Genomic DNA, 25,478 nt, shown 5'->3' with positions numbered 1-25,478 from the left:
GGGGTATGTCTGTGGCTCCCCAGGATCTGATAATTTTCATCTTTGATCCGTGACAATATTGTATTTCCTCTGATAGAACAGATGAGTACCAGGGTAGGGCAACCTTTGCCCAGATTCCAAACCAAAATGCTGGGAAAATTTGCAAATATAACAAACGCTCACTGAATTAATAGCTTGGAGATTTACATTGTTTAAATAGGGAATGCAATGAATTTATGAATGCTAGTCTTTGTTAATCCTGTTTTAGATGCTTTATTTCAATGTACCGGTAATCTATGTAGGAAGGTCATCCTTTAGAAGAAACATGCTAACTTAATTTTATTCAAAGCTCTATTTGCTAGAATAAGCTCCTGAGAAATATTCTTCTATAAACATATTTATTGAAGGTCTATTTAGTTTTTGCTTTGTTCTTAAATTCATCTGCAAATATATGCAAGAAATACTTATTGATTCTAAATTCCATGAAGGAAGCAAGGCAGTATAGCATAAAAGTGTTACTTGAAAGGAACCAGAAAGGAGCAGCAAAAAACAATATAACTTGTAACCTGAACTTACTGTATTTACACACATTAGTTGCAGGCAATGGAGCATTTGGAGCAAAACAAATATGCCCCAAAGAAATTTCCTTTGCTCTCTATCAGCCTTCCTGTCCCACCTCAATTCAATATTTTTAAACTGTTTAATTAAAGCGTAAGTACACCAGAAAAGCAAAACAAATTGTATTTATTTACAAGAGTGCAACTTGGACACCACCATTAACCATAAGACATTTGTAAAAATATTGAAATGCTACAGCTACAGCTTAGTGGGGGTTTATTAGGAGCAGTGGTGGTATTTAGTCGGTTTGTACCAGCTCATGTAAACCGGTAGTGGAAATCGCAGGTGGGCCTGCCCATCCGCCCCAGCACTATGCTGTCCTATTTAGCCACATTTTCGTGGCCGGGCGCTTGTGCGGAAAGCACGCAAAAGAGCAAAGCACATGCATGGAAAGTCAGGCGCATGCGCAGAAGGTGTGTACACGAAGCAGTGGTAAAAATCTTTGAAACCCCCCTTGGTTGGGATGGAGCCTTTTGGGAGGGATGTATTTCTAAGCATCCTGCAGGTCCAAAAATTCTGCCTACTCACTTTTTCTTGCTAAATTCCACCATCTGGAGTGGGGTTGTATGACCTCTGGGGATCCCCCAACATCGTCTCAGGGATCCCAAACTATTTGCCAGCCTAGGTTGAAAAATAATACAATATTAAAATCCCATCAAATAATTGTGAGAAGTGGTAGTGGCAGCCAATGCACCAATTTGAATGTGTAAATGCTAAAAAATATAGATAAATACAACCCATACGAACAAAAGCTTTCTTGGGGTCCTCCATTATTTTTAAAAATGGGAAGGAGTCCTGAAATAGAAAAGTGTAAGAAACACTAGCCTAACACAATGTTCTCCAATTTTGGCAACTTCTAGATGTGTGTTCTTCCATTACAGTCAGCCTGGCAATTGCAGAGAAATGTTAGAAATGAAATCCACATATTTAGAATTTGTCCAATTTTGGGGAAAGACCTGATAAGAATTATTTGGAAAAATCTATGATCAGATTTTCCACATTGTGTATGGGGTTGCGGTTTTTAATAAATTGAAAACAAGTTACCAGTAAGTCAAGCGCTCACAAGGCAACAGAACAATATTTTTCTGATAAAAATTGATGCCTATTTTCCACTCTGAGCACTCCTTATAATAATTCCATGCTGGTGTGGAAAAAGCTTTGGATTTCTGAGTCTATGCTGTTTGAGAACTGAGCTGATTTTTTGAAGTCATTGTGGCTCTGGAAAATCTGCAGGGACCTTAGATCTTGATTGGGTTCAAGATTCAAGATTGGATTAGGAAGGAGTGATTGACCCCAAACTCACTGACTAGTCCCAACACATGTTCAAACATTCCTGCGCTTCTCTGTACACATTCAGAAATAGCTGTAAACAAATTCATATTCTTTACTGTGCTCCTTCTGAACTCTGTCCTTTTGGCTGGTCATCCTCAGTGATAGTTGTAGTAATATTAGTAGTAATAGTAATGCTACTTACCTTTCCATTTGAAGGAAAGGTATAGATTGCAATCCTATATTTGCTATCTAATGTATTTAATGGGAGTTATTCTTGAACAGAAGGTTGCTCTGTGAATCCACTAAATGATGCTGCCAGAAACAACAGCAAATTCAGTGATGAAATATAAAAATCTTAAGACAAATTCCTTGTGTGTCCAATCACACTTGGCCAATAAAGAATTCTATTCTATTCTATTTAGGAGTTTAGAAGCGGGAGGCACCGTGTTTTGGTGGTTCTCGTCCTATCTCTCCGACCGATTGCAGACGGTGTTGGCAGGGGGGCAGAGATCGACCTCGAGGCGCCTCCTTTGTGGGGTGCCACAGGGGTCAGTTCTCTCGCCTCTCCTGTTCAACATCTATATGAAGCCGTTGGGTGAGGTCATCAGTGGTTTTGGGGTGAGTTATCAACTGTACGCGGATGACACCCAGCTGTACATTTCCACCCCTGACCACCCCAATGAAGCTGTTGAAATGCTGTCTCGGTGTTTGGAAGCCGTGTGGGTCTGGATGGGGAGAAACAGGCTCAAGCTCAACCCCTCCAAGACTGAGTGGCTGTGGATGCTGGCATCCCGGTACAGCCAGCTGCAACCACGGCTGACTGTTGGAGGCAAATTATTGGCCCCAGTGGAGAGGGTGCGCAATCTGGGTGTTCTCCTGGATGAATGGTTGTCCTTTGAAGATCATTTGGCGACCGTCTCCAGGAGAGCTTTTTACCAGGTTCGCCTGGTCCGCCAGTTGCGCCCCTTTCTAGACCAGGATGCCTTATGCACAGTCACTCACGCCCTCGTCACTTCTCGCCTGGACTACTGCAATGCTCTCTACATGGGGCTCCCCTTGAGGAGCACCCGGAGGCTTCAGTTGGTCCAGAATGCAGCTGCGCGGGTGATAGAGGGAGCCACTCGTGGCTCCCATATAACACCAATCCTGCGCAGGCTGCACTGGCTACCTGTGGTCTTCCGGGTGCACTTCAAGGTGTTGGTTATCACCTTTAAAGCGCTCCATGGCATAGGACCGGGATATCTTCGGGACCGCCTTCTGCTACTACATGCCTCCCACTGACCGGTACGCTCCCATAGAGAGGGTCTCCTCAGGGTGCCGTCAGCCAAACAGTATCGGCTGGTGACCCCCAGGGGGAGAGCCTTCTCTGTGGGGGCACCTACCCTCTGGAACGAGCTTCCCCCAGGACTTCGACAACTTCCTGACCTCCGGACTTTTCGCTGCGAGCTGAAGACGTACCTATTCTTCCGAGCAGGACTGGCTTGATAGGGGTTTTTAATTCGTTTTTAAATGGGGTTATTTTATATTATGTATTTTATATCTAAATTTAGGCCACATTGAATAAGTTTTTTAAATAGTTTTTATTGTAGTATATTGTATTGTTTTTACTTGGCTGTTCACTGCCCTGAGTCCTTCGGGAGAAGGGCGGTATAAAAAATAAATTATTATTATTATTATTATTATTAATATTATTATTCTATTCTATTCTATTCTATTCTATTCTATTCTATTCTATTCTATTCTATTCTATTCTATTCTATTCTATAGGGTTAGTGAATTTATAAACGAGATAACAGTGACCCTCAGTAACTAATTGAGACACCAGATCATCACCATCATGGCAGCTTACATGGTGACATCATGGCAGCTTACATGTATTAGGAGTGAGCTCATCTCAAGAAGCCCAAACATTGTGTAATTTTTATAAAAAAGGAAAAGTATCAACTTGGCTCTGGAATTCATGTTTTGGCTTGTTTTTCTGCTATACTGTTACATATCAGGATGAAGACATCATTTTGTTATTATTCTGAGTGTAATCCATGGAACAAGATTAAAATGACTTCAGAAGTTGTGATTGGGTATATTTATTTCTCTTCTGCCAGCCCAGCTTTCAAAGTAGTTGTAGGTTGGACAAAAGCGAGGACTGTTTCAGCACTTGTCCACTCTCTCCTTTTATCAGTTTCTCTCATGGATGAATTCCAGCCACTGCTTGCTCTCTTTGGAGGCATCTGTTGTTCCATTTTCCTGCTCAAGTGCATTTGGTTTTTGAAGTATTTTCTTCCTTACATATGGAATATTTTGCCTCCATCTTATTTTCGTTCAATGGGAGAATGGGCAGGTAAAGGCACCTTTGTTATTCTTATATGCCAATGTGGAGGGGAAAGATATTAGGTATTTCTAGCTCAGTGCTAGAAAGTCAATTTTGCATATGGTTTATCTCTGAAAGCCTGGAGAATTCAGGAGAGAGATAGGAACTTGTTTCATTGTTCTAATGCATTGCTACAGGGTTCCTTTCATTTTCTTTTTTTTTAACTACAGCGCATAGAAAATGATTTCCCTTTATTTGGAAAACGTTTAAAATGAGCAAGTAATGGCTTGGAATCCAACTGGCTATTTGTTTGTGTTATGCAATCTCATAATATTTTTAATACTAACTAAATGTTTTGCTTTTCAGGAATGCAATTGCTATTTTGTGCGTGTGTGTGTATATATTTTTATTCCAGGATGATTCTGTCCTCATTTTGTAGATGCAAATAAATTTTCTCTTTTCTGGGCTGTAATTCTTTACTGGTGGGATGCATCACAGAATAAACTGGAATTTTAACCATTAATGATAAGCATCTAAGATCATCTGTAAACATATACAGTAATTGCCATTCCTGGGAAGAGATTCTTGATGGGATTTACATTCTTTGGTAGAGGGAGAAGGATTGGATCAGAAGACATAAAAGATTGAGAACCACTAAGTGGGTTTTTTTTTTAATTTCTCATTTGGAATCTACAAGTATCTTCAGCAGAAAAAACCAAACAAACAACTTATCTTATTAGAACTTGGTAGGCTTGTATCACAACCATACTAGGCTTATGATTGCTGAACTGCCCCAGGTTTTTTTCCCCCCCTAATCTCTTACAATTTTCTACAGGGGTATTTTTGTATGAAACTGTGCTACAACATCATTGCAAAAAAAAAAAAAACACCTCTTGGCAGGAAACAGATATAAGCAATATAAGCACTGCGAAATTAATTTGCAGTCCTAAGTGTCCGCTTCTAGGATCAAGTCTTATTGAAAGCATGAAGTTCTGATGTTCAGGAATTAAGAAAAATTAGAGCATTTGTAAAGATGTTATTTCCTATGTCTATATAAAATCCACTCGAATTCACCAATATTTATTTTTCAGTGAAAAAGGACAGATTTTTACCTTTAGATATATCATGATTGGATACTTTATTCCCATATTTTCTATAAACAATATTTTCTTAATTATGCACTGAATTTCCATAGTATTGTATAGCTTCTAGCTTAGATCTGTTATCACATCCAGGTGAAGAATTTTCAATGAATTTTACTGAGACCATATCTTCCTAAAGCAGGGTCCAAGAAATTAAGAAATAATTTACTTTCTTCTGACTTCTGGTATTCAGACTTTTACTACTTTTAAGACAATGTCTGCCTTTATTTTCAAACTCTCTTAAAATACAACCTTTTGAATAATCTAACTTCATTTTTCCACTTTCCAGCAGGTATAGCCTTGGCTGCAATTTAAAGAGATTTTAGACAAGCAATTTGATTGATGCATATTATAAAACCAAATCCCCAAATTCCCCATTTGCTGCTTTACATACTGTTTCAAAACTAATTTTAAAAACTCTGTTCTAATATAAATTAGGTCAAATGCATTTTCTAGGCCCCTACCTGTCTTACCTCTGAAGATGAAAGTGAGGGAAATATATACATATTAAGATATATAAAGGGAGTAAGATATTTAAAGATTATATTCTTTTTTTTTTTAGTGGTCACTGGAGCAGGAGATGGAATTGGAAGAGCCTACTCCTTGGAGGTAGCAAATATGTATTTCATGACTAAATATTCTGGGCTCAGATAGCTTAGAATATATTCTTATATGCTTTGTAAATAGTTTATCATTAATACTGTGCCAAAATTCATCTTCCAACTTCTTGAAATATTTTTTTTTCCTTGCAAAAGAGGTGTCAGGTTGTTGTTTTTTACTTCATTGATGGAATGCTAATGTTATAGTTACAAGGGGGTAGCCAAAATGGTATTTGTGTTTATATGTCATTCCACCAATCTGTCTACCACTCTGGAACATACCCATGCATGAACCTGAGTGGTAGAAAAAAATAAGTTATCTTTTTCTTTGGATTTAATTGACATCTGAGAACAGGGGAGGCTACAGTTCACTGGCAGGATGGTGGCAGAGTGAAAGATTTGCCATTCAACCACACTGCTGAAGGACAACATAAACTGACCCTGCCCCAACCATGAGAATTGATCTAAATTTCCATTTGCATTGGATTCTTTTATAAAGACTAATTTCTTTTCCGTCAATTTGCATCAGAGTAAAAGGTAAAGGTTTCCCTGTCGAATCATGTCTGACTTTAGGGCACAGTGCTCACCTCCATTTCTTGGCCAGCATTGTCTGAAGACAATTTCCATGGTCATGTGGCCAGCATGGCTATGTGCCAAAGGTGCATAGAATGCTGTTGTCTTCTCACCAAAGTGGTGTTAATCTACACACATTTGCATGCTTTTGAACTGCTAGGTGGGAGCTGGGGCAGGAATGGGAGCTCACCCTGTTACGCAGCACCTGGGTCTTGAACCTGGGTTTCAAGCTCAGGGTCTTTAATCATTGAGCCATCATATCCCTCACTTGCATAAGAACAGGAATACAAAAGATACTTTAAAAAATACTTTAATACAGGGACAATCCATTGCCTACAATAATTATCTGGGTTCGGAACAACTTGATACAAACAGACTGTGTTCTGCATGATAAAGATTTCTGTGGACATTACAAAGCATGGCTTCAAATCCAGGAAGTGAACTGAGTTCTTTGTTAATAAATTGATAGTATCATCAGATGCTTTCCATGGCATCAGATTCCAGGGGGTGAGATGAAAGCCACCTGTTTACACAGAATATTGCCATTCCAGCTGAAGGAAGTTGAGACCTATGTGTGATGGATCACATCAAACAACAAACCAGTGAAAACTCAATCTGCTTCCTTCATAGATCTAATACTAAATTTTATGACACCATATTTTTAAACCAGGAAAGAAAATAGCTTTAAAAAAATTTAAAGGTAAAACACAAAATGTTTTGAGTATTTGTAGAATATTTGAGTATGTGAGTATTTGTATTTGAGTATTTGAGACTATAATATATATAGTCTTGGATATTCTAATTTACAGAGCAGAGATCATTTTTGTAACACAGTCATACAAAGATTGATTAATTGTTTATGTGCAAAAATATTTCTGACTTCTAGAAACCATTTTCTCCATGAAATCATATAAAGAGAATGTATTAAATTTTAAACAGTAAATATGTGAAGACACACTACCAACCACCCATTCTCAATTCTTCTAAATAGTGAGACTGGGTTTACAGCATTTAAGTACGCTTTTCCACATAGGAGATGCTCCATTAATTCAGCATAAAATTTTAAATATTGCTAAACTTTGTTTTTCAGCTTGCCAAGCATGGGTTAAATGTGGTTCTCATAAGTCGGTCATTCAAAAACTTGGAGAAGGTAGCCTTGGAAATTGGTAAGTTTCTAAAAAGAAGAAACTTTGCCCAATATGTCTCATGTTCACACTGTAGCCTTACAGCAGAAGAATTCTTCATTAGAGTGAAGCAAAAATGATACAAAACAATGAGAAAGCCTTCAAAACTAACCAGACTGAATGTTACATTTAGAGGAAGGGAACAGAGAGAAAGAACTCTGGTTTAATATTGCATGCAGAACGCTTTAAGTTCTAGAATAATGCCTTGGTAGGGGTGCCAGACTTAATTCTGTTAAATTCAAATAAAGTGCAATTGTGGAATTTTATTTTAGTTTTTAAATGAACCGTCATGGCTTCCTGTACAAGTTATCCTCCCATTCAATCTGCAGTTGGGACTAGCACAGTGGCAAAAACTGAACCGGTTTGCCACCAGTTTGCTGGCCACACGTGCGCGGTGCGCACCAAATGCGCACTTCGCATAGAAAAAGGAGGCTTGGAAAGGTAAATAGAACAGCGGGGGGGGAACAGCTGTGCCACGCAATTTAAATTCACTAGAAAGTAGGATTTCCTGCTTTTTAACTATTTTAAATTGTGCGGCAAAGCTGATCGTCGGAAATACTGGTTCAGAGGAACCGTTAGCTTTTTTTTTACTACTGGTTCACCCGAACCGGTAGTTTTTATCACTACCGGTTTGCCTGAACTGGTGCAAACCGGTAGCATTTCACCACTGGACAAGCAGTTCATTAAGTGAATCACTGTGGGTTAAGTGCAACATCACTTGACCCCAATTTGCAACTTCCTGCTGGTTTCCCTATTGACTTTGCTTGATGGAAGCATTTGCTTGATGGAAGCAAATGGTGATCACATGACTGTGAGGTAATGTGATCATTGTAAATGTGTGCCAATTGCCAGAATTGTGATCAGGTGACTGCAGGGACATTGTGGCAGCTGCAACTTTGAGGCCAGGTCACAAATCATTTTTTTCAGCACCATTGTAATTTCAGTCACTGAACAAATTTGACTCAGAAAGTGAGAACTACATGTATTATGTTTCAAATGTCATTGTGATCAATAGATCAAAATAATGCATTATATTGTTCTAAAGCTATTTTTATTGAACTAACATGTCATCAATTAAAGAAACTTTGCAACAACAGTAGAAGTAATCTTGTCTTATGATTCACTCTATCTTTCTCAAGAAAATGCTACTGACTCTAATAGCAAAACACCATAAACTGCTGGCAGACAAAAATTGGCATAACATATTGTTAAGTTCGGGAAGTAACGAGGCTGGAGACCAGGGTAGTGACAACAGCTCTTTAATATATGGTGAACCCAGCAGCAAGCTGGGGAAAAACAACCCTTTATATACTGTTTAACCGGCGGCTTCAACCAATCAGTAACGTGCTTGTTTCCCGCCAAAATATTTAAAGATACATAACACTCCTCCCCTCCCAGAAAACACTTTACCACTATTTACATATTATTTACATGTTATTTTTCGACGTAGTCACGCAAATAACCTGGGCGTCTCCTAATTCTTTCGGACCTGCGCGGTTCAGTCCTGGGTGGTGTTTTGAGCTGGTCGGAGGGGCTGTTTTCTCCTCCCAGCTCTTCCTCTAGGCCATCGGGCCCTGGATTACTTGCAGACTCTTTTTCTTGGCCATCCGGCCCTGGATTACTTTTTGAATTTTCCCTGCTGTTTCCATCGGGAACCTGATGGCGTCGCTGGACCTCCGGGACCTCAGCTAAGTCTTGCGCCTCCCCCGGGTTATGGTCAGCTGTGGGATCAAATAATGAGTGGTCATGATCTGTCTCATTTAGCTCGGGTTGTTCAGCTAGTCGTTTCCTTATCTGATCTATGTGGCGCCTCCATACTCGGTTGTCTTTTAACTCAACCAAGTATGATTTTGGACCGGTTGCTTTTATGATTTGCCCTGCTAGCCAACTTGGGCCGTCCCCATAGTTGCGGGCCCACACTCGGTCGCCTATGCCCATTTCTCTCATTTTTTCTAGTTCCCCCTTGTAACCCTCTGGTGTGTAATGGGGATTCAAACGGTCAAGTGGGCACCGGAGTTTCCGTCCCATCAATAATTCGGCTGGGCTTCTGCCTGTAGCCGTGCTTGGGGTTCTATGCTGAACGGCCAGAAAGAAATCTATCTTTGTTTGCCAGTCACCTGGCTTAAGCTTGGACAATGCCTCCTTAGCGCTCCGGACGGAACGCTCTGCAAGGCCATTCGACGCAGGGTGGAAAGGCGCAGAGAGGGCATGTCGGATGCCCTCCTCTGCCAAGTATTCCTCAAACTGGGCTGCCGTGAATTGCGGGCCGTTGTCGGATACCAGCGTGTCAGGCAACCCGTGGGTTGCGAATAGGTGGCGCAGGGCTGCGATTACTGCCTCGGCTGTCGTGGATTTCATGAGTATGATCTCCAACCATTTAGAGAAAGCGTCGACAACCACTAGGAAGGTTTGGCCGTGGAAAGGGCCAGCAAAATCAATGTGGATTCTCGACCAGGGCCCTTGGGGTTTTTCCCATTCCCTGACTGGGGCCGTTGGGGGTAGAGGTCTGGACTCTTGGCAAGCCTGGCATTTTCCTACCCTCTCAGCAATCTCTGCGTCCATGAGTGGCCACCACACATAGCTTCTTGCTAGCCCCTTCATCCTTACGATCCCTGGGTGACCCTCGTGGAGGAGGTCCAATACCCTTCCCCTCAATTTCTCCGGGATTACCACTCGATCACCCCATAGCAGGCACCCCCCTTGAGCCGAGAGCTCCTCACGTTTTTTTACAAATTCCTTAAACCGTTCGCCCGGCGCAGCGGGCCACCCTCTTTGTACCCAACCGAGTACAGTCCTTAGCATAATGTCCCGGTATGATGCCCGAGCCACTTCCTTAGATGTGACTGGGCCAGAGTCCAAAGAGTCAATCAGCAGGATGGGCGTCCCCGGAGTGGGGTCTTCGATCGCCCCTGGCAGTGGGCATCTGCTTAACGCGTCCGCATGCCCCACTTCTTTTCCCGGTCGATGCTGCAGCTTGTAGGAATAAGCGGCTAAGAAAATAGTCCATCGGGTCAATCGTGGCGAAAGTGCCACAGGCGTTGGTGATCGCCAGCCAGTATTCCTAACAGCGGTCTGTGGTCAGTCACAATTTCAAAGTCTCACCCAAAAACATATTCGTGAAATTTTTTTACCCCTGACACAATTGCTAGCGCTTCCTTATCTAACTGGCTATGGTTCCTCTCTGTGGAGGACATCGTTCTGGAGTAGAAGGCTATAGGGGCTTCTGTGCCGTTTGCAAGTCTGTGGCTGAGCACAGCCCCACCCCGTAAGGGAGGCATCGCAAACCAGCACTAAGGGCAATGAGCTATGATATTGGATGAGCAGGCTATCGCTCGAGAGCAGGTTTTTTACTGCTTCGAAAGCCCTACTTTCCGACTTTCCCCAAGACCAAACAGTATTTTTTCCTAGAAGCTTATGCAGCGGTTCAGCAACGGTCGCTTTGTTTTTTAAAAAAACCGCGTAAAAATTCACTAGCCCCAGGAATGCCTGTAGCTCTGTTTTGTTTTTGGGCGCTGGAGCCTTTTTGATTGCCTTGACCTTGCTCTCAGTGGGGTGAATTCCTTTCTTGTCTATTCGGTAGCCCAAGAATTCGACGGATTCTACCCCTATCTGGCATTTGTTCACTTTAACCTTTAGTCCGGCTGACCGGAAAATGCCCAGAACCTTTCTCAAACGCTCCCCCAATTCCTCTACGTTTTCGGCTGATATCAATACATCATCGAAGTAGGGAACTACCCCTGGGAGCCCTTGCAGAAGTCGTTCCATTAAGTTTTGGAACAGCCCCGGTGCCACACTCACCCCAAATTGTAATCGGGTACACTTGAATGCACCCCTGTGAGTTACAATCGTTTGGGCTTCGGCTGTGTTGGCGTCTACGGGCAGTTGCTGGTAGGCTTGGGCCAAGTCTAACTTTGCAAAGACTTGCCCTTGCCCCAAGGAGTGCAGCAAGTGTTGCACCACGGGAACCGGGTAAACGCTTTTCTGTAAGGCTTTGTTTAGCGTCGCCTTGTAGTCAGCGCAGATTCTAATTGACCCATCTGGTTTTACTGGGGTGACGATTGGCGTCTCCCACTTTGCGTGATCGACTGGCACCAAAATCCCCTGATTTATGAGCTTATCTAGCTCCTTGTCAATTTTAGGTTTGAGGGCAAAAGGGACTCTCCTTGCCTTTAACCTAATGGGGGCTACCTGGGGGTCTAAATTGAAGGAAATAGGGGTCCCCTTGTACTTGCCCAGGCAGTCCTTGAAGACATCTTCGAACTCATTCATGAGTATGTCTTTCAGGTTACAGTCACTTCTGTAGATGCCAGTCACGCCCATGCCCAGTGCGCGAAACCAGTCTAGTCCCAACAAGCTAGGTAGGGTCCCTTCGACGATCGTGATGGGCAGGGTCTTCTTGTGTGGTCCGTACTCGACTCGGACAGAGGTGGTCCCTCGAACAGGGATTCGATTCCCTTGGTAGTCGTGGACTCGTAGCCTTTGTGTTTGCAGGTGGCGCTTCACGACTGATGGCAGTGACTTCGCCAAAGTGTCCCAGGACATGATGGTGATTGCTGACCCGGTGTCCACTTCGAGTCGGCACCGTACTCCTTCTATTTTGGGTTTGGTGAAGATCTTCTTCTCCACTCGGGTTGAGGCGCGGCCTATGACCACAGTCGTTTGGTTCGAATCCGCGCCTTTTTTGTTTGAGCCAATCGCGGGTCGCCTTGCCGATCCCGCGCTCTGATTGGCCGATTTGAATTTTCGGTGGGAAGGTTGGGGAGCTCGACAGACTTGAGCTAGGTGCCCTTTCTTCTCGCACCGCCGACATGTTGCGTCCTTAAACTTGCAGCGTTGGCGCTGGTGTTGGCCTCCGCAACTTCCGCATTCGTCCCGGTCCTCTTTGCCGCGTTTCTCGGTTCGGCAGACCCCTTCCTCATCCTCTCCGTCGGATTCGGTCTGGATCTCTTCTTGGTGCACCGGGGTTGACTTTGAGCTCGCCTTTGGTGTGAGAGGCTTTTGCAATGTCTCCGCCGCTTGGGTGGACATTTCATGCGCTCTGGCTTCGTCCAGGGCGTTTGCCAGCGTCAGATTGCTTTTCGATAGCAGCCGCCTCCGCAATCGCATGTCTCGGACCCCCCTGATGAGTTGCTCCAGCAGCACCTCATCCAGGTCTCGGTACCCACAGTCTTTGGAGGCTTTCCGCAGGGCGGCCATGTAGTCGCCGATGGATTCGCCCTCTAGCTGTCGGCGCTCTCCAAATTCAAAACGCCGCACGTATTTGGACGGCATTGGCGTGAAATGGTTTTTTAGCAGGGTTTGCAGAGTTTGCCACGATACCGATTGTATCGGCGTTGGCTCTGCCAGGGCTTCCGCGATGTCGATGACCTCGGGACCGCAGTGGCTCAAGAAGTATGCCCTTTTGCGGTTGTCTGGAACTCCTTGCAGTTCGTTGGCTTCTAGAAAGCTTTCGAAACGGGTCATATACGTTCCCCATTTCTCTCTAGCCGGGTCAAACGGTGCGGGCGGAGTGTAACTGGCCATCTCCGCTTTTCTGCCCTGTGTTTGCTGGGTTCGGTTCTTTCGTGCTTCAGCTCGGTTCTGGTGCTCCTTAGCCTCGAAATCCCACCTTCGTCGCCAGTGTTAAGTTCGGGAAGTAACGAGGCTGGAGACCAGGGTAGTGACAACAGCTCTTTAATATATGGTGAACCCAGCAGCAAGCTGGGGAAAAACAACCCTTTATATACTGTTTAACCGGCGGCTTCAACCAATCAGTAACGTGCTTGTTTCCCGCCAAAATATTTAAAGATACATAACACATATGATCACTTTGTACCTTGCTTACTAAGGATTTGACCAACATTTATTAATACTAAAGCTTGTATGGTAATTCATCTGTTAATATCTAAGGTAAACAAAATTTGTTTAGTTTTTGCTAAAATAACATTTTAGTAAAAATTACAATAAATTTTGGAAGCTGCTTCTTTTTCATTGTGTGACTTCCAGCACTAGGTATGAATTAATTGAATATCTGATATTAAGTCATATAGTAACTGTTTTCCAGTGATTCTGCCATTCTCATAAGCAGCAAACTGGCTCCAAATATATTTAAATGGATAATATTCCAGGTAAAGTCCTTGCTTTGATGTGCTCATAGATTTAATTTATTTAAACTTAATACAATTATAGGGGGAAAATAAATTAATATAAAACCCCCTCCTTTTCCTCCACGCAGAACAAACGACTAAAAGAACTGTGAAAATCATACAAGCTGACTTCACAAAAAGTGACATATATGAAAACATTGAAGAAAATCTTCAAGGATTAGAAATTGGAATTTTGGGTAAGTTAAACGAAGAGTAGAAAAATGAAGTCACCAGAAGTTAAACTGGTTCAAAGTGGTATTCCTTTTTATGAATTAGTTAAATGTAACCATTTTTCTGAACATTAAAACTCTGGTAAGGTTTTTTTTTAAAGTCATCCATCAATAAAAGCAACCAGTGATAAGCTAAAAGAATTTGATTTTTAACCTCTACTTTGGTTGGGGATACTAATACAAACAATTTTTGACAGATGCCCTTTTTACCTTTTCCCTGTACACGAGAGTGTTGCCTATCCAGAGTCAGAAGTCTCTGTTCTTCTGACCCTGATGGACCAAAATCCCACAAGCACTGCACATTGCTAAGACTGAGTCACAGCCAGCTTCTTCCTATCGAAGGCCTTACAACCTCCAGGCATTAAGTCAGCATCTGATGAGCATCACTTGCCTAGCATGGGGTAGAAATATATAATTGGGTATCACTCACACATCAGCTTACTGATACCAAATCCCATGTCGATGAATGACCTCTCCCAGTTGCTTCTCATAAATTAGATAGGAAGAAAGAGAGACTTTAAATGTGTCATTAAATACCCCACATAATAAGGGTTCAGGATTGGACCCCTCCTCCCCCACTAGCATTGACTGCTACTGACCACAGAGAAAAGAGAATCACTGCAGAATGTGTTCTCCACTCCAGTTCCTGGAGCCAGTTCAACAAGGTCAATAGTATCAAAAGCCACTCAGTGATCCAGAAGAACCAAAAAGACTGCATCACCCACATCCAGAGCCCTCCAAAAGTTGTTCACATATGCTACCAATGCTGCTTGGTACTATAGCTCAGCCTGAATCATGGCTGAAAAGCATCCCAATAAATTACTCAGCAAAACATTGTGTGTGATAGTTTCTCTTCTTGCATCCTTTAAATTTACATACCGTTAAATTGTCTTCATCAGACAGAGACAGTTGATCTGACATTAGTGTTATTAGAAAACAACAGTCAATAATCATGTTTATCTGAATGGATTCTGTGTATTCTCTATCTTTAGAATAGAATAGAATAGAATAGAATAGAATAGAATAGAATAGAATAGAATAGAATAGAATAGAATTTATTGGCCAAGTGTGGTTGGACACACAAGGAATTTGTTTTGGTGCATATGCTCTCAGTGTACATAAAAGAAAAGATACCTTTATCAAGGTACAACATTTAACATTTACAACACAAATGATGGTCATAGGGTATAATTTAACACTTAATGATAAGCAACAAAAGTTACAGTCATACAGTCATAAGCGGAAAGAGATTGGTGATGGGAACGATGAGAAGATTAATAGTAGTGTAGATTTAGTAAATAGTTTGACAGTGTTGAGGAAATTATTTGTTTAGCAGAGTGATGGCCTTCGGGAAAAAATTGTTCTTGTGTCTAGTTGTTCTGGTGTGCAGTGCTCTATAGCATCGTTTTGAGGGTAGGAGTTGAAACAGTTTATATCCAGGATGTGAGGGATCTGTAAATATTTTCACAGCCCTCTTCTTGATTCGTGCAGTATACAGGTCCTCAGTGGAAGGCAGGTTGGTAGCAATTATTTTTTCTGCAGTTCTAATTATCCTCTGAAGTCTGTGTCTTTCTTGTTGGGTTGCAGAACCGAACCAGACAGTTATAGAGGTGCAAATGACAGACTCAATAATTCCTCTGTAGAACTGGATCATCAGCTCCTTGGGCAGTTTGAGCTTTCTGAGTTGGCACAGAAAGAACATTCTTTGTTGTCCTTTTTTGATGATGTTTTTGATGTTAGCTGTTATTTTTGAAGTTATCTTTAGAAAAAAGCATCTTCAGTCAAGGGTGGGAACCTATTATAGGGAGCTGGTTATTTAATCAAAAAAGACAATGGCTTGGTCTCTCTCTTTTTTGCTTTTCAGCAGAGAAAAAGCTTTTCCTTCTAAAAATGCCAATACAACTTAGGAGGCGGGAGATCAAGAGACCAAAAGAGTAGGATTTTGGGCTGCATGGGATCCAGAGGCCCTAATGTTTCCACTGTACTTCATGATTCTAATTTGCTTTTCCCCCATCCCATTTTTTATTAGTTAACAACGTTGGAATGCTACCTAATCGCTTTCCGTGCCATTTTCTTAATATTCCAGACAAAGATGAGGTAAGAGTTCTTCTATAATAGTAATAAGATTGTGTATTTGTTTTTTTCACATAAAATATACTATCAGCCACACTAGGTAGAACAGACCAGAGAATCAACTCCATAGGGACCATAAAATTATACTTTATTGAGTTGAGCTATAACGCAGAGTATTGTAAGCTCAACTGTGCTTTTCTACCCCTCCTTCTTATACTCCAGCATTCAAAGTTGAGCCTCTTCCCAAATATTACCTTGTTTATCAGGACTTAAAGAATGTTTCAGGCAATAGCTTTTGTACATTTCTATTGTAATCACCTCACATATTCTCTAAAATCCTGATTATCTCCCATATTCTCTAGAATACGGGACTAAGTTTTGTTGAAGTAAATAGGTAGCCAATAATCAAGTTTTCTAAATTTGATTGAACCTTGATTCACATTTGAATTATTTTTTAATGAAGTTTTGTGTCAGGAAGCACTCAACCTGACAGGGAGGAAAGTTCAAGTGCAGAGTAAGCCTGGATTCACTATACCAATGCCAAAAGGCTAGGACTGACTTCCACTAATTTCCTTGGAGCTTTACCTACCGTATTTTTCGGAGTATAAGATGCACCGGACTATAAGACGCACCTACCTTTTTTGGTGAGAAAAACAAGAGAAAGAAATCTGCCTCTGACTCCCAGCAATTTTGTCTCATTGCAGCAAACAGCAAACAGCCTGCTTTACTTTAATTTTCATTTTCAGCATAGCTTGATTAGCACAAGAAAAAAAAACCCTGCTCCCAGCAATTTACCTCCTTGCAGCAAGCAGCAGAGGCCCATGCAGCAATAGGCAATGGCAATCCCTGCAGCCTGAAACAGCTGAGAGTCGGGAGGCCGATCCAATGGACAATCAACTTGTGCTAATTAGGCTGTGCTGAAGCTGAAATGGGCTGTTTCTTCTTGCTGCTTGCTGCAAGGAGGTAAATTGCTGGAAGGCAGAGGCCAAAGGGTGGGGGCCAGTGTGTGGGAGGGGCTATAAGATACACTATAATTGTATAAGACACACCCAAATTTTCACCCCCTTTTAGGTGGGAAAAAGGAGCATCTTAAATTAAATTAAATTAAATTAAAATATTATTATTATTATTATTATTATTATTATTATTATTATTATTATTATTATTATTATTATTATTATTATTATTATTATTATTATTATTATTATCTTATACTCTGAAAAATACAGTATTTGTTCCCAAGAGAAGGCTTCTAGTCTGGGGAGATTCCTGTATTATAGGCAGAGCATAATAAAGTAGTTACCTTGAACTCTGGATGTGTGGGTCTGCTTGTTCTTGTCTGACATTTTGACTAGAACCAAACATGCATTTCTGGACACAATTGGATATTTGAGGAAGTGTAATGGAACATCACAAAAATGGTTGTTTTGGATTGTAGGCAGTCAAGATGTTTATTATAGAAAGGAAAAATGTTAGGTTGGGGAAGATTGATTTGTGCTACATACAAGCCATCTTGCTGAATAATGTTGGCTTATCCTATATAAGCAAATTAATAGGAAGGCTCATGCAGCCCTGGTGGGAACAGATTTTTAAACATCTCATTCTAGAAATTGAGGTCAAACTGAATTTTCTGAGCATGTTGTTTTCTTCAAATCAGCACAACTGCCATGTAACCCATTTATTATTTTCAACAGGACCTTGTTAACTGCAACATCATGTCTGTCACTAAGGTATGTATTACAGACCAGAACAGCTCTTTATGTTTGTTTGCCAAAAAGTAAGGTATGACATTTGAACTGAATGCAAAGAAACCCAGACATTGACAACATCTGGCCTTCCACAAGTTGCTGGGTTGCAACTCTTTGTCACCCCACAGACGAAGGATGGTACTTACACAACTCTTCTCCTTCGGTTCTATCATTTGCAGAGTTTTCTGCTCCTCCACTTCGCCTTTATGCTGATTCCCTTCCTCTTTGGATGTTGAAACATGACATCAGAATGGGTAACCACCTAGGCGAGCTAAAACTGAATATGGCTAGTGCATGATAGCAAAACAAAAAATTTCTAAAGCTGGACATATCAGTTTTACTTTCCCATCACATCATACAATCAAAAGAATTTTAGTGGTAAATATGTGAAAACAGGTATATTAGTGTCCTTGCTTATCATTTAGCTATAGACCAGTGATGGCGAAGCTTTTCGGCACTGAGTGCCAAAAAGATTGTGTGGAAACGTCGGGACCACACTCCGGAAAAGCTGAACTTCCGGGTTCTAGTGTGCATGCGTGCCTGACAGTGTTGTGCCTCGTCCTCCTCAGCCGGGTCCCTCCCGTTTCCTCCTGGGCCTGTTATCAGACTCCGAGTCTGATAATGAAGATGAACGGCCTATCATGCCTCCAGCCCCTGGCCCTGGCCCCATGTCCAGAGAGGAGTCAAGGAGTGAAAACAGAAACCCAATACAGCTCACCCATACTGTGTGTGTTCCTTCGACGCAGCCGTCAGAGCAGGAAGTCAGCCAAGTGGTGCAGTTACCCGGACCTGCTCCCTCTGACCCCTCCCTTTCCCAGATGCCGACAGTAGAGACAGCTGAAGACAATTCAGAGTGGGAGGATCCTCACTTCCGGAGATCTGAGAGGCGATGCCAGCAGAAGGAAGGGTGGGGCAGGCCTGGATAAGTGCTGAGTCATGGAGCCACACCCCACAGCCTATATAAAGGACCTGCTTTTGGCATTCCAACCTTGAGTCAAGCAAAGTCTCATCTAGTTTGCTGAAGTCACAATTTGGACTCCTACCTGCCCTGAGAAACCTCGAAGGAATTTGGCAAAGCTGCAGAGGCTTCATTGCCATGTTTGATACGGACTTCCTAGACCCGGTTGTCGGAGGGGGAGGGGGACACGACAGACAATCAGCTGGCCGGCGCACATGCACAGGCTGGTTTTCAGCACTGCCGTGTACACGAAGGGATCACGCTACGGAAAAGTCAAATTTCCGGGTTCTGGTGCTCATGCATACCAGTCAATCAGCTGTCCAGCACACATGTCCAGGCCAGTTTTCAGCACTGCCATACGTGCAAAGGACAGCTGATCATCGCACATGCATGCACACCAGAAACCCAGAAGACTAACAGGCAAGGCTGCACGTACTGGATGACATGGCTTCGTGTGCCACTTTGGGCACGCATGCCATAGGTTCGCCATCATGGATATAAGCAATGTAGGAAAGTATATAGACTTTCAGTGACACAATTTCTCACAATGTTTTTTTTAAAACAAAATGGGTTTAGTATTTAGTTCTTGACTCTTGCCCCGGCAAAACTATGATTTCTTTCTTAACAATCTGGGACAGCAGTATAACTTGAACTGATATAAGTTCTATGCAGTTTTATCTAATAATATGATACTAAAGCCTTTGCTATCACGTTTCCTTCTGAGCTACCAGGAAAAGCTGCTTAAGATTTATGTTTACAATTTATCTCAAACATCTTTTAAGTGGTATCAATTTTTTTCCCCCTAACATAATCTGACAGTTACTGCTTTGATATTTGTTCAAACCCTTTTGTTGATTCAAACCAACAAAAACAAACCAACAAAAGATGCAAAATATTTTGGTTGCTGTATGCATTTTTAAATAGGCCCTTCGAATTTAAATTTGACAAATTGCCAAAAATACCATTCAGTGCAGCCTCAACAGAGATAGGGAACTGGACCTTCCCACATTGGCAAGTCTGTTTTTTCAATTTAACTGATTTTTATTTCTAGTAAGAAAAATATGGAGGAAAATCTGAATGTTATAAGCAGACAATAGCTGCATAACAAAAACCTGATCTGGAAGTGTTCATGGAAAACTTTGACTATCACTTCTCATTTGTTTACTTTAACAAGATGTAAAAGAGTTTTCTTGCTACTTGAATTCATATTTTTTTAAGATGGGAGGCACATTTGAAATGATGAGAGTACAAGTAGTCCTCAAGTTATGATCAGCTGTTAAATGACTGGTCAAAGTTACAATGAATTTCGAAAAGGCTACTTATGACCTTTCCTCGAAGTTATGACTGCTGTGCACAGTCCAGCCATGTGGTTGCATTTTGGGCATTTGGCATTCAGCTTGCATTTACATCCTTCATGGGACCTTCTGACTCAACAATTCTATGAATGTTTTTAGATGGTGAAGTACGTTAGAACAATTAATAAGTGGAACGACTTGCCTTCAGAAGTTGTGAATGCTCCAACACTGGAAATTTTTAAGAAAATGTTGGATAACCATCTGGCTGAGATGGTGTAGGGTTTCCTGCCTGGGCAGGGGGTTGGACTAGAAGGCCTCCAAGGTCCCTTCCAACTCTGATGTTATGTTATGTTATGTTATGTTATGTTATGTTATGTTATGTTATGTTATGTTATGTTATGTTATGTTATGTTATGTTATGTTATGTTATGTTATGTTATTTCAAAAGGAAAGAAAAAAACTCTTTCTCTCCCTCTCTCTCTCTCTCTCTCTCTCTCTCTCTCTCTCTCTCTCTCTCTCTCACACACACACACACACACACACACACACACACACACACACACACACACACAGAGTCAATATCTAATTTTGGACATCCGTATGTTTAGGGCATTGCAGTGACTATATTGCCAATCTTTGCTGAATTTTCACAAACAAGCTATGAGATGCATTTAATTATCTTTTTTTTTTAGATGACGCGAATCATTTTGAAACAAATGGTGGCAAGGTAAAGCAATTTTCCACATGATAATTTTATTTATTTATTATTCTCTTCAGGGAAGCTTTTCAATTTGAATGAACTTTGGGCTGATTTGGGTTGACATAAATTACACCTTTTTCCAGAGTACTGTATAGTTGCAAACCAGATATTAGACCATATCACAGGGTCAACTTGTGCAACCCATCCAGTATCATAGAAAGAATGTTCCATGGCAATTCTTTTCTGCTCGTAAATTAAGCAACTGCAACTGCTAATGAACTACAAATTCACCAGGTATTTGAATCCATTAGTTAATGTTATTTTAGCAGTTTGCAAGTTGCCCTTGAAAGATATACATTATGGCAGTTTTTTATTGTGGATTTCTCCTGACATCAAAAGAAACACAGAGATTTTGCAGTCCTTGTCTTTTATGAGTGTAAAAACTTGTTAGCTCAATGAAATGCCATAAATCTTTAATGATCTAAGAAAATTGAGGTTGGGTAAGTACCGAAGTCTATGAAACCTGATTAAGCGTATTAGTTTAGTGCATGCAAGATAGCTAAAAGTTATTTTCATTTTACATTTCAGAAAAAAAGGGCTAATTCTTAACCTTTCATCAGCCATTGGCACCTTTCCTTGTCCTTTATATACAATCTATTCTGCATCTAAGGTATGACTTGAATTTTTTTGTGTGTGTGTTTCAGATTTTATCTATTGTTATCGGTTTTATGAGACTAAAAAAAATACCTTTTCATAGTGGAGTTGGGCTTCCCTAAAGGGAGATCTGAACAGCTGTGCGATGTTCCTGATGTTCTTTTCTAAAAGCTAAAATCAGACATGTCCCCATTACAAGACTGTGATGAACCCTGCAAAGGTTATTCAGAGCCCTGATGTTAGAAAAACTGGAAAACCAGTTTTCTCCCATGAACTGATGAAATAGGAACATAGTACAACATCCCATCAGCCCATGACACATTTATTTATTAGTGTGCTAGCACAAATCAAGCAGGACCAACAAAAAGGCAGAAATTTTATCTAAAGTATTTTTGTTTTAATCCCAAATTACTTTTAAAAAAGTTACCAGAAAACGAATATAATTTGTCCAAAACAGGAGGGGGAGAATTGGGTAAACTGTGTCAGTTTTATTTTGAGCCATTTCATCTTTCTTCCCCATTATTATGATAACAAGCTTGTTTATCTGTCCTAGTTCTTAAATTATTATTCTTTTTTCAAATATTTATTTGGAATAACTGAACATGTTACTTATAAATTGACTCCCAGTTCACTAGATGGAGAGAATATATGCGGTTCTCTTGTGATTGGGATTTCTGGATAATCCTGTTTTCCAAATTGACATATATTTTGTGAATGTCTCAAGGCAGGAGTCTCCAACCTTGGCCACTTTAAGACTTGTGGACTTCAACTCCCAGAATTCCTTAGCCAGCGAAGCTGGGAGTTGAAGTCCACAAGTCTTAAAAAGTGGCCAAGGTTGGAGACCCCTGTCTCAAAGGATCTTTTATACCTGAATTAACTGAACTGAATGTGGGTGCAATTTTCTTTATTCTCAGTAGGAAAGAACTATTCAGCAATGGCACTAGGTAGTGATAGGAAGGGGGGAAAATGGAAGGATTTTGAAAAAGGGCCTTGAATGAAATCAGGTTTTAGATCTACCAAATAATTTGATGAATATGTACAATCGATGTCATAGTCTTTAAAACTGTCCCTTGATTTCTCTGTAATTCTACCTAGGCTTTTGTATATACATTTTCCAAAGCACTTCAAGTGGAATATAAGTCAAAAGGAATTGTGATACAGGTAATTTACATTTCTTTTTTTCTTTTTGCAATAAGCATCAAATCAAATTGAAGAGATTGCATGTTGAGGTCTTTGGAAAGTTTTATCATGCTTTCTTTCCTCCTGCTTATAAAAACTCCTTTTCTCTTGTGTGTGTGTGTGCGAGCGCGCGCACATTAATGAGGTATGAACATGTTACAGTTTGTAACATCTTCTGGAATGTGAAACAGTGACTGTTATTTTTCTCCTTATTTCAGGCAGTGACTCCCTTTGCTGTTTCTACTCCAATGATCATGCATCAGCAACCCAATCTCATCACGAAAACAGCAGAAGAATTTGCACAAGAGTCACTGAGATATGTTACATTTGGCGATGAAACATTTGGATGTTTAGCTCATGAAATCTTGGTAATCCAGTTATGAATTTGAGTTAGGTTGCAAAAATAGAGTGCAAAAATAGAGTGTTCTAACACAATGTTTCTCAACCTTGTCAACTTGAAGATGTGTGGACTTCAAGACTGGCTGGGGAATTCTTGGAGTTGAAGTCCACAGCTCACTGCGGCCTTCAACTCTTCAAGATGACATGGTTGAGAAACATTACTCTGACAGCAGTTAGTGCTATGTTAGTCCACAGTAGCCAAAAATTAAGAATCTGGTAGCATTTTCCCCCCAACTAATGCATTTTATTAAAAGGCCTAAGCTGATTATGATCACATCTGTTGAAGCAGGTTGTAAGTCATGAAAACTCATGCCTTTTAATAAAAAAATTGTTAGTCTGAAAAGCTGCAAAAGTTTCTTCTGAGTTTTAGCTAGCAGTATATGTGACCCTGATGCTCTAACCTTAATTTTAGCTTCAGTAATTCACACTCCAAAACTAGTCTTCTTAGGAGAAGACCACTTGCCTGTCCATATATTATATGATTTTATATGGCCCTGCAAATACCACATTGAATTTTTGAGATTTGTGAAGAATCCTATTACAGACTTAAAATTTAACTCTTGCCTCTTATATCTGTTTTTTTTAAAAAAAAAATCTGAAAATTAAATTGGCTGTAAAATAGCTGAGAGCCATGTATGGTGCAAAGACTTGGGGTTGTGCATTGAGAATACTTTAGTATTTGTAATAGTTTTTGTATTATGCCATACTGAAGATAACTTTAGATCTTTTTGGTGCTTCACCAAATCCATATTGATTATGGATTTGCATCTGAATGTTTATAACACTATAATGATGAAGGATCTCTAGCTTACATCACATCCTTTACATATAGAAAATTCCAGGTTCTTGGTAACCAGACAATTCCTGGTGTTTTTGGTTAAAGAAAGATCTTGGATCTATCAGTGATAGAATAGAATAGCAGAGCAGAGCAGAGCAGAGCAGAGCATAGAATAGAATTCTTTATTGGCCAAGTGTGATTGGACACACAAAGAATTTGTCTTGTGGTATATGCTCTCAATGTACATAAGGAGAATAAAATACATTCATCAAGAATAAAAAGATACAATACTTAGTGATAGTCAAGGTTACTAATAAGTTATCAAATCATACTAGGAAACAAATAAAAACAATATAAATTGAAAGATACAAGCAACATGGTTATAGTGATAAGAGATAGGGGAAGAGATAGATACTAGTAAGGAAGAGAAGAATAATAGTAATACAGTCTTAGTAAATTATTTGACAATGTTATTAAGCAGCATCGTTAAGCAGAGTGTTGCCTTCCATACATGATATACTTTAATGACCATAAATTCTAACCAGCATAATTGTTGATGTGCTGCTTGGATGTTGTGGCAAAGGGAATCAAAAACATCTGGATGGCACAATGTTATTTAAATATCTATTGTACTTAGAACATACAAGTGGGACCAGAAAGACAACTGTTAGAAGCTTGCTGAGAGGTGAGCTGAATCATGTTGTGCAGCAACAATACAAGCTTTCCAATGTATTGTTAAAGGTATTTTCACTGCCAGTGAAAGGTGTTAAATATACCACAGTAATGTGGCTGCATTTGGGTGCCATGCATAACAATGCCTGTGATGGCAGCTTTGAAGCTCTGCCTCTGGCCCCAAAATGCCTTTAGCTTAGTCTTGCTATAGTGCAGGGGTCTCCAACCTTGGTCCCTTTAAGACTTGTGGACTTCAACTCCCAGAGCAAAGTTGGCTGAGGAACTCTGGAAGTTGAAGTCCACAAGTCTTAAAGGGACCAAGGTTGGAGACCCCTGCTATAGTGCACCAAATTTTGTGTTGTTCTAATTTATAGAAGTGTGAGATCATATGTGAAATTAATTAATCTTTTTTTTTTCTCTCTCTCCCCTTCTCCTTCTTTTGATAAAGGCACGATTTGTACAGTGTATTCCTTTTTGGTTGCTCCAGAACAACAAAGTACAAGAAACTGTGATATGTCTTATGACAGAGCATTCTAAAAGATAACATCTTATCCACCTCAGTGAGCCTACTTGAGGATCTGGTATGAATTATAGCAGCAGTCAACTTGATTAATTGCAAGATTTTGAAACATGCATGAAAACAGCCCTTCAGTATCTTTTTTTTTTTAAATCTTGTATCCATTTCTGTTTTGTTTACCCATTTTATTGCTTCCATTATTTGCTGATGCATATTTTTAAGCACTGATATTTCCAACCATGATTTATACAGTTGATTTTATTTTCACAATGGCTTTAGTGGGAAATAATTGTATAGAATTATTTTAGGAAAAAGTTCAGTGTGTTAGATATGAAACAAGAGCAAATGGGGATATGAATATTTAGTATGTATCCCATCTTCAAATCAAAGCTGACTATCTTATAATTTTAGTCAATTATTTGATTTTGTTTGTATGTACATAAAGTGATTTAGCCTAAAGGATAATACTTTTTTT

The 25,478-nt window shown here is 40.5% G+C and overlaps 1 protein-coding gene across 1 annotated transcript; it reads left to right on the top strand.

Moving 5' to 3' along the window:
- The first annotated feature begins 4,191 nt into the window (after positions 1-4,191).
- HSD17B3 (hydroxysteroid 17-beta dehydrogenase 3) lies at positions 4,192-25,206 on the top strand. Its single transcript, XM_058168069.1, has 11 exons — positions 4,192-4,207; positions 5,882-5,928; positions 7,582-7,657; positions 13,890-13,997; positions 16,060-16,127; positions 17,798-17,833; positions 20,797-20,831; positions 21,393-21,474; positions 22,554-22,619; positions 22,856-23,005; positions 24,935-25,206. Exons 1-11 carry the CDS (start codon positions 4,192-4,194, stop codon positions 25,028-25,030), a joined length of 780 nt encoding a protein of 259 aa, XP_058024052.1. The 3' UTR covers positions 25,031-25,206.
- Positions 25,207-25,478: the final 272 nt, after the last annotated feature.

This window comes from Ahaetulla prasina, chromosome 2 (assembly GCF_028640845.1).
Source record: "Ahaetulla prasina isolate Xishuangbanna chromosome 2, ASM2864084v1, whole genome shotgun sequence".
Taxonomy (NCBI): domain Eukaryota; kingdom Metazoa; phylum Chordata; class Lepidosauria; order Squamata; family Colubridae; genus Ahaetulla; species Ahaetulla prasina.
This window is presented reverse-complemented; position numbering and strand designations above follow the sequence as displayed.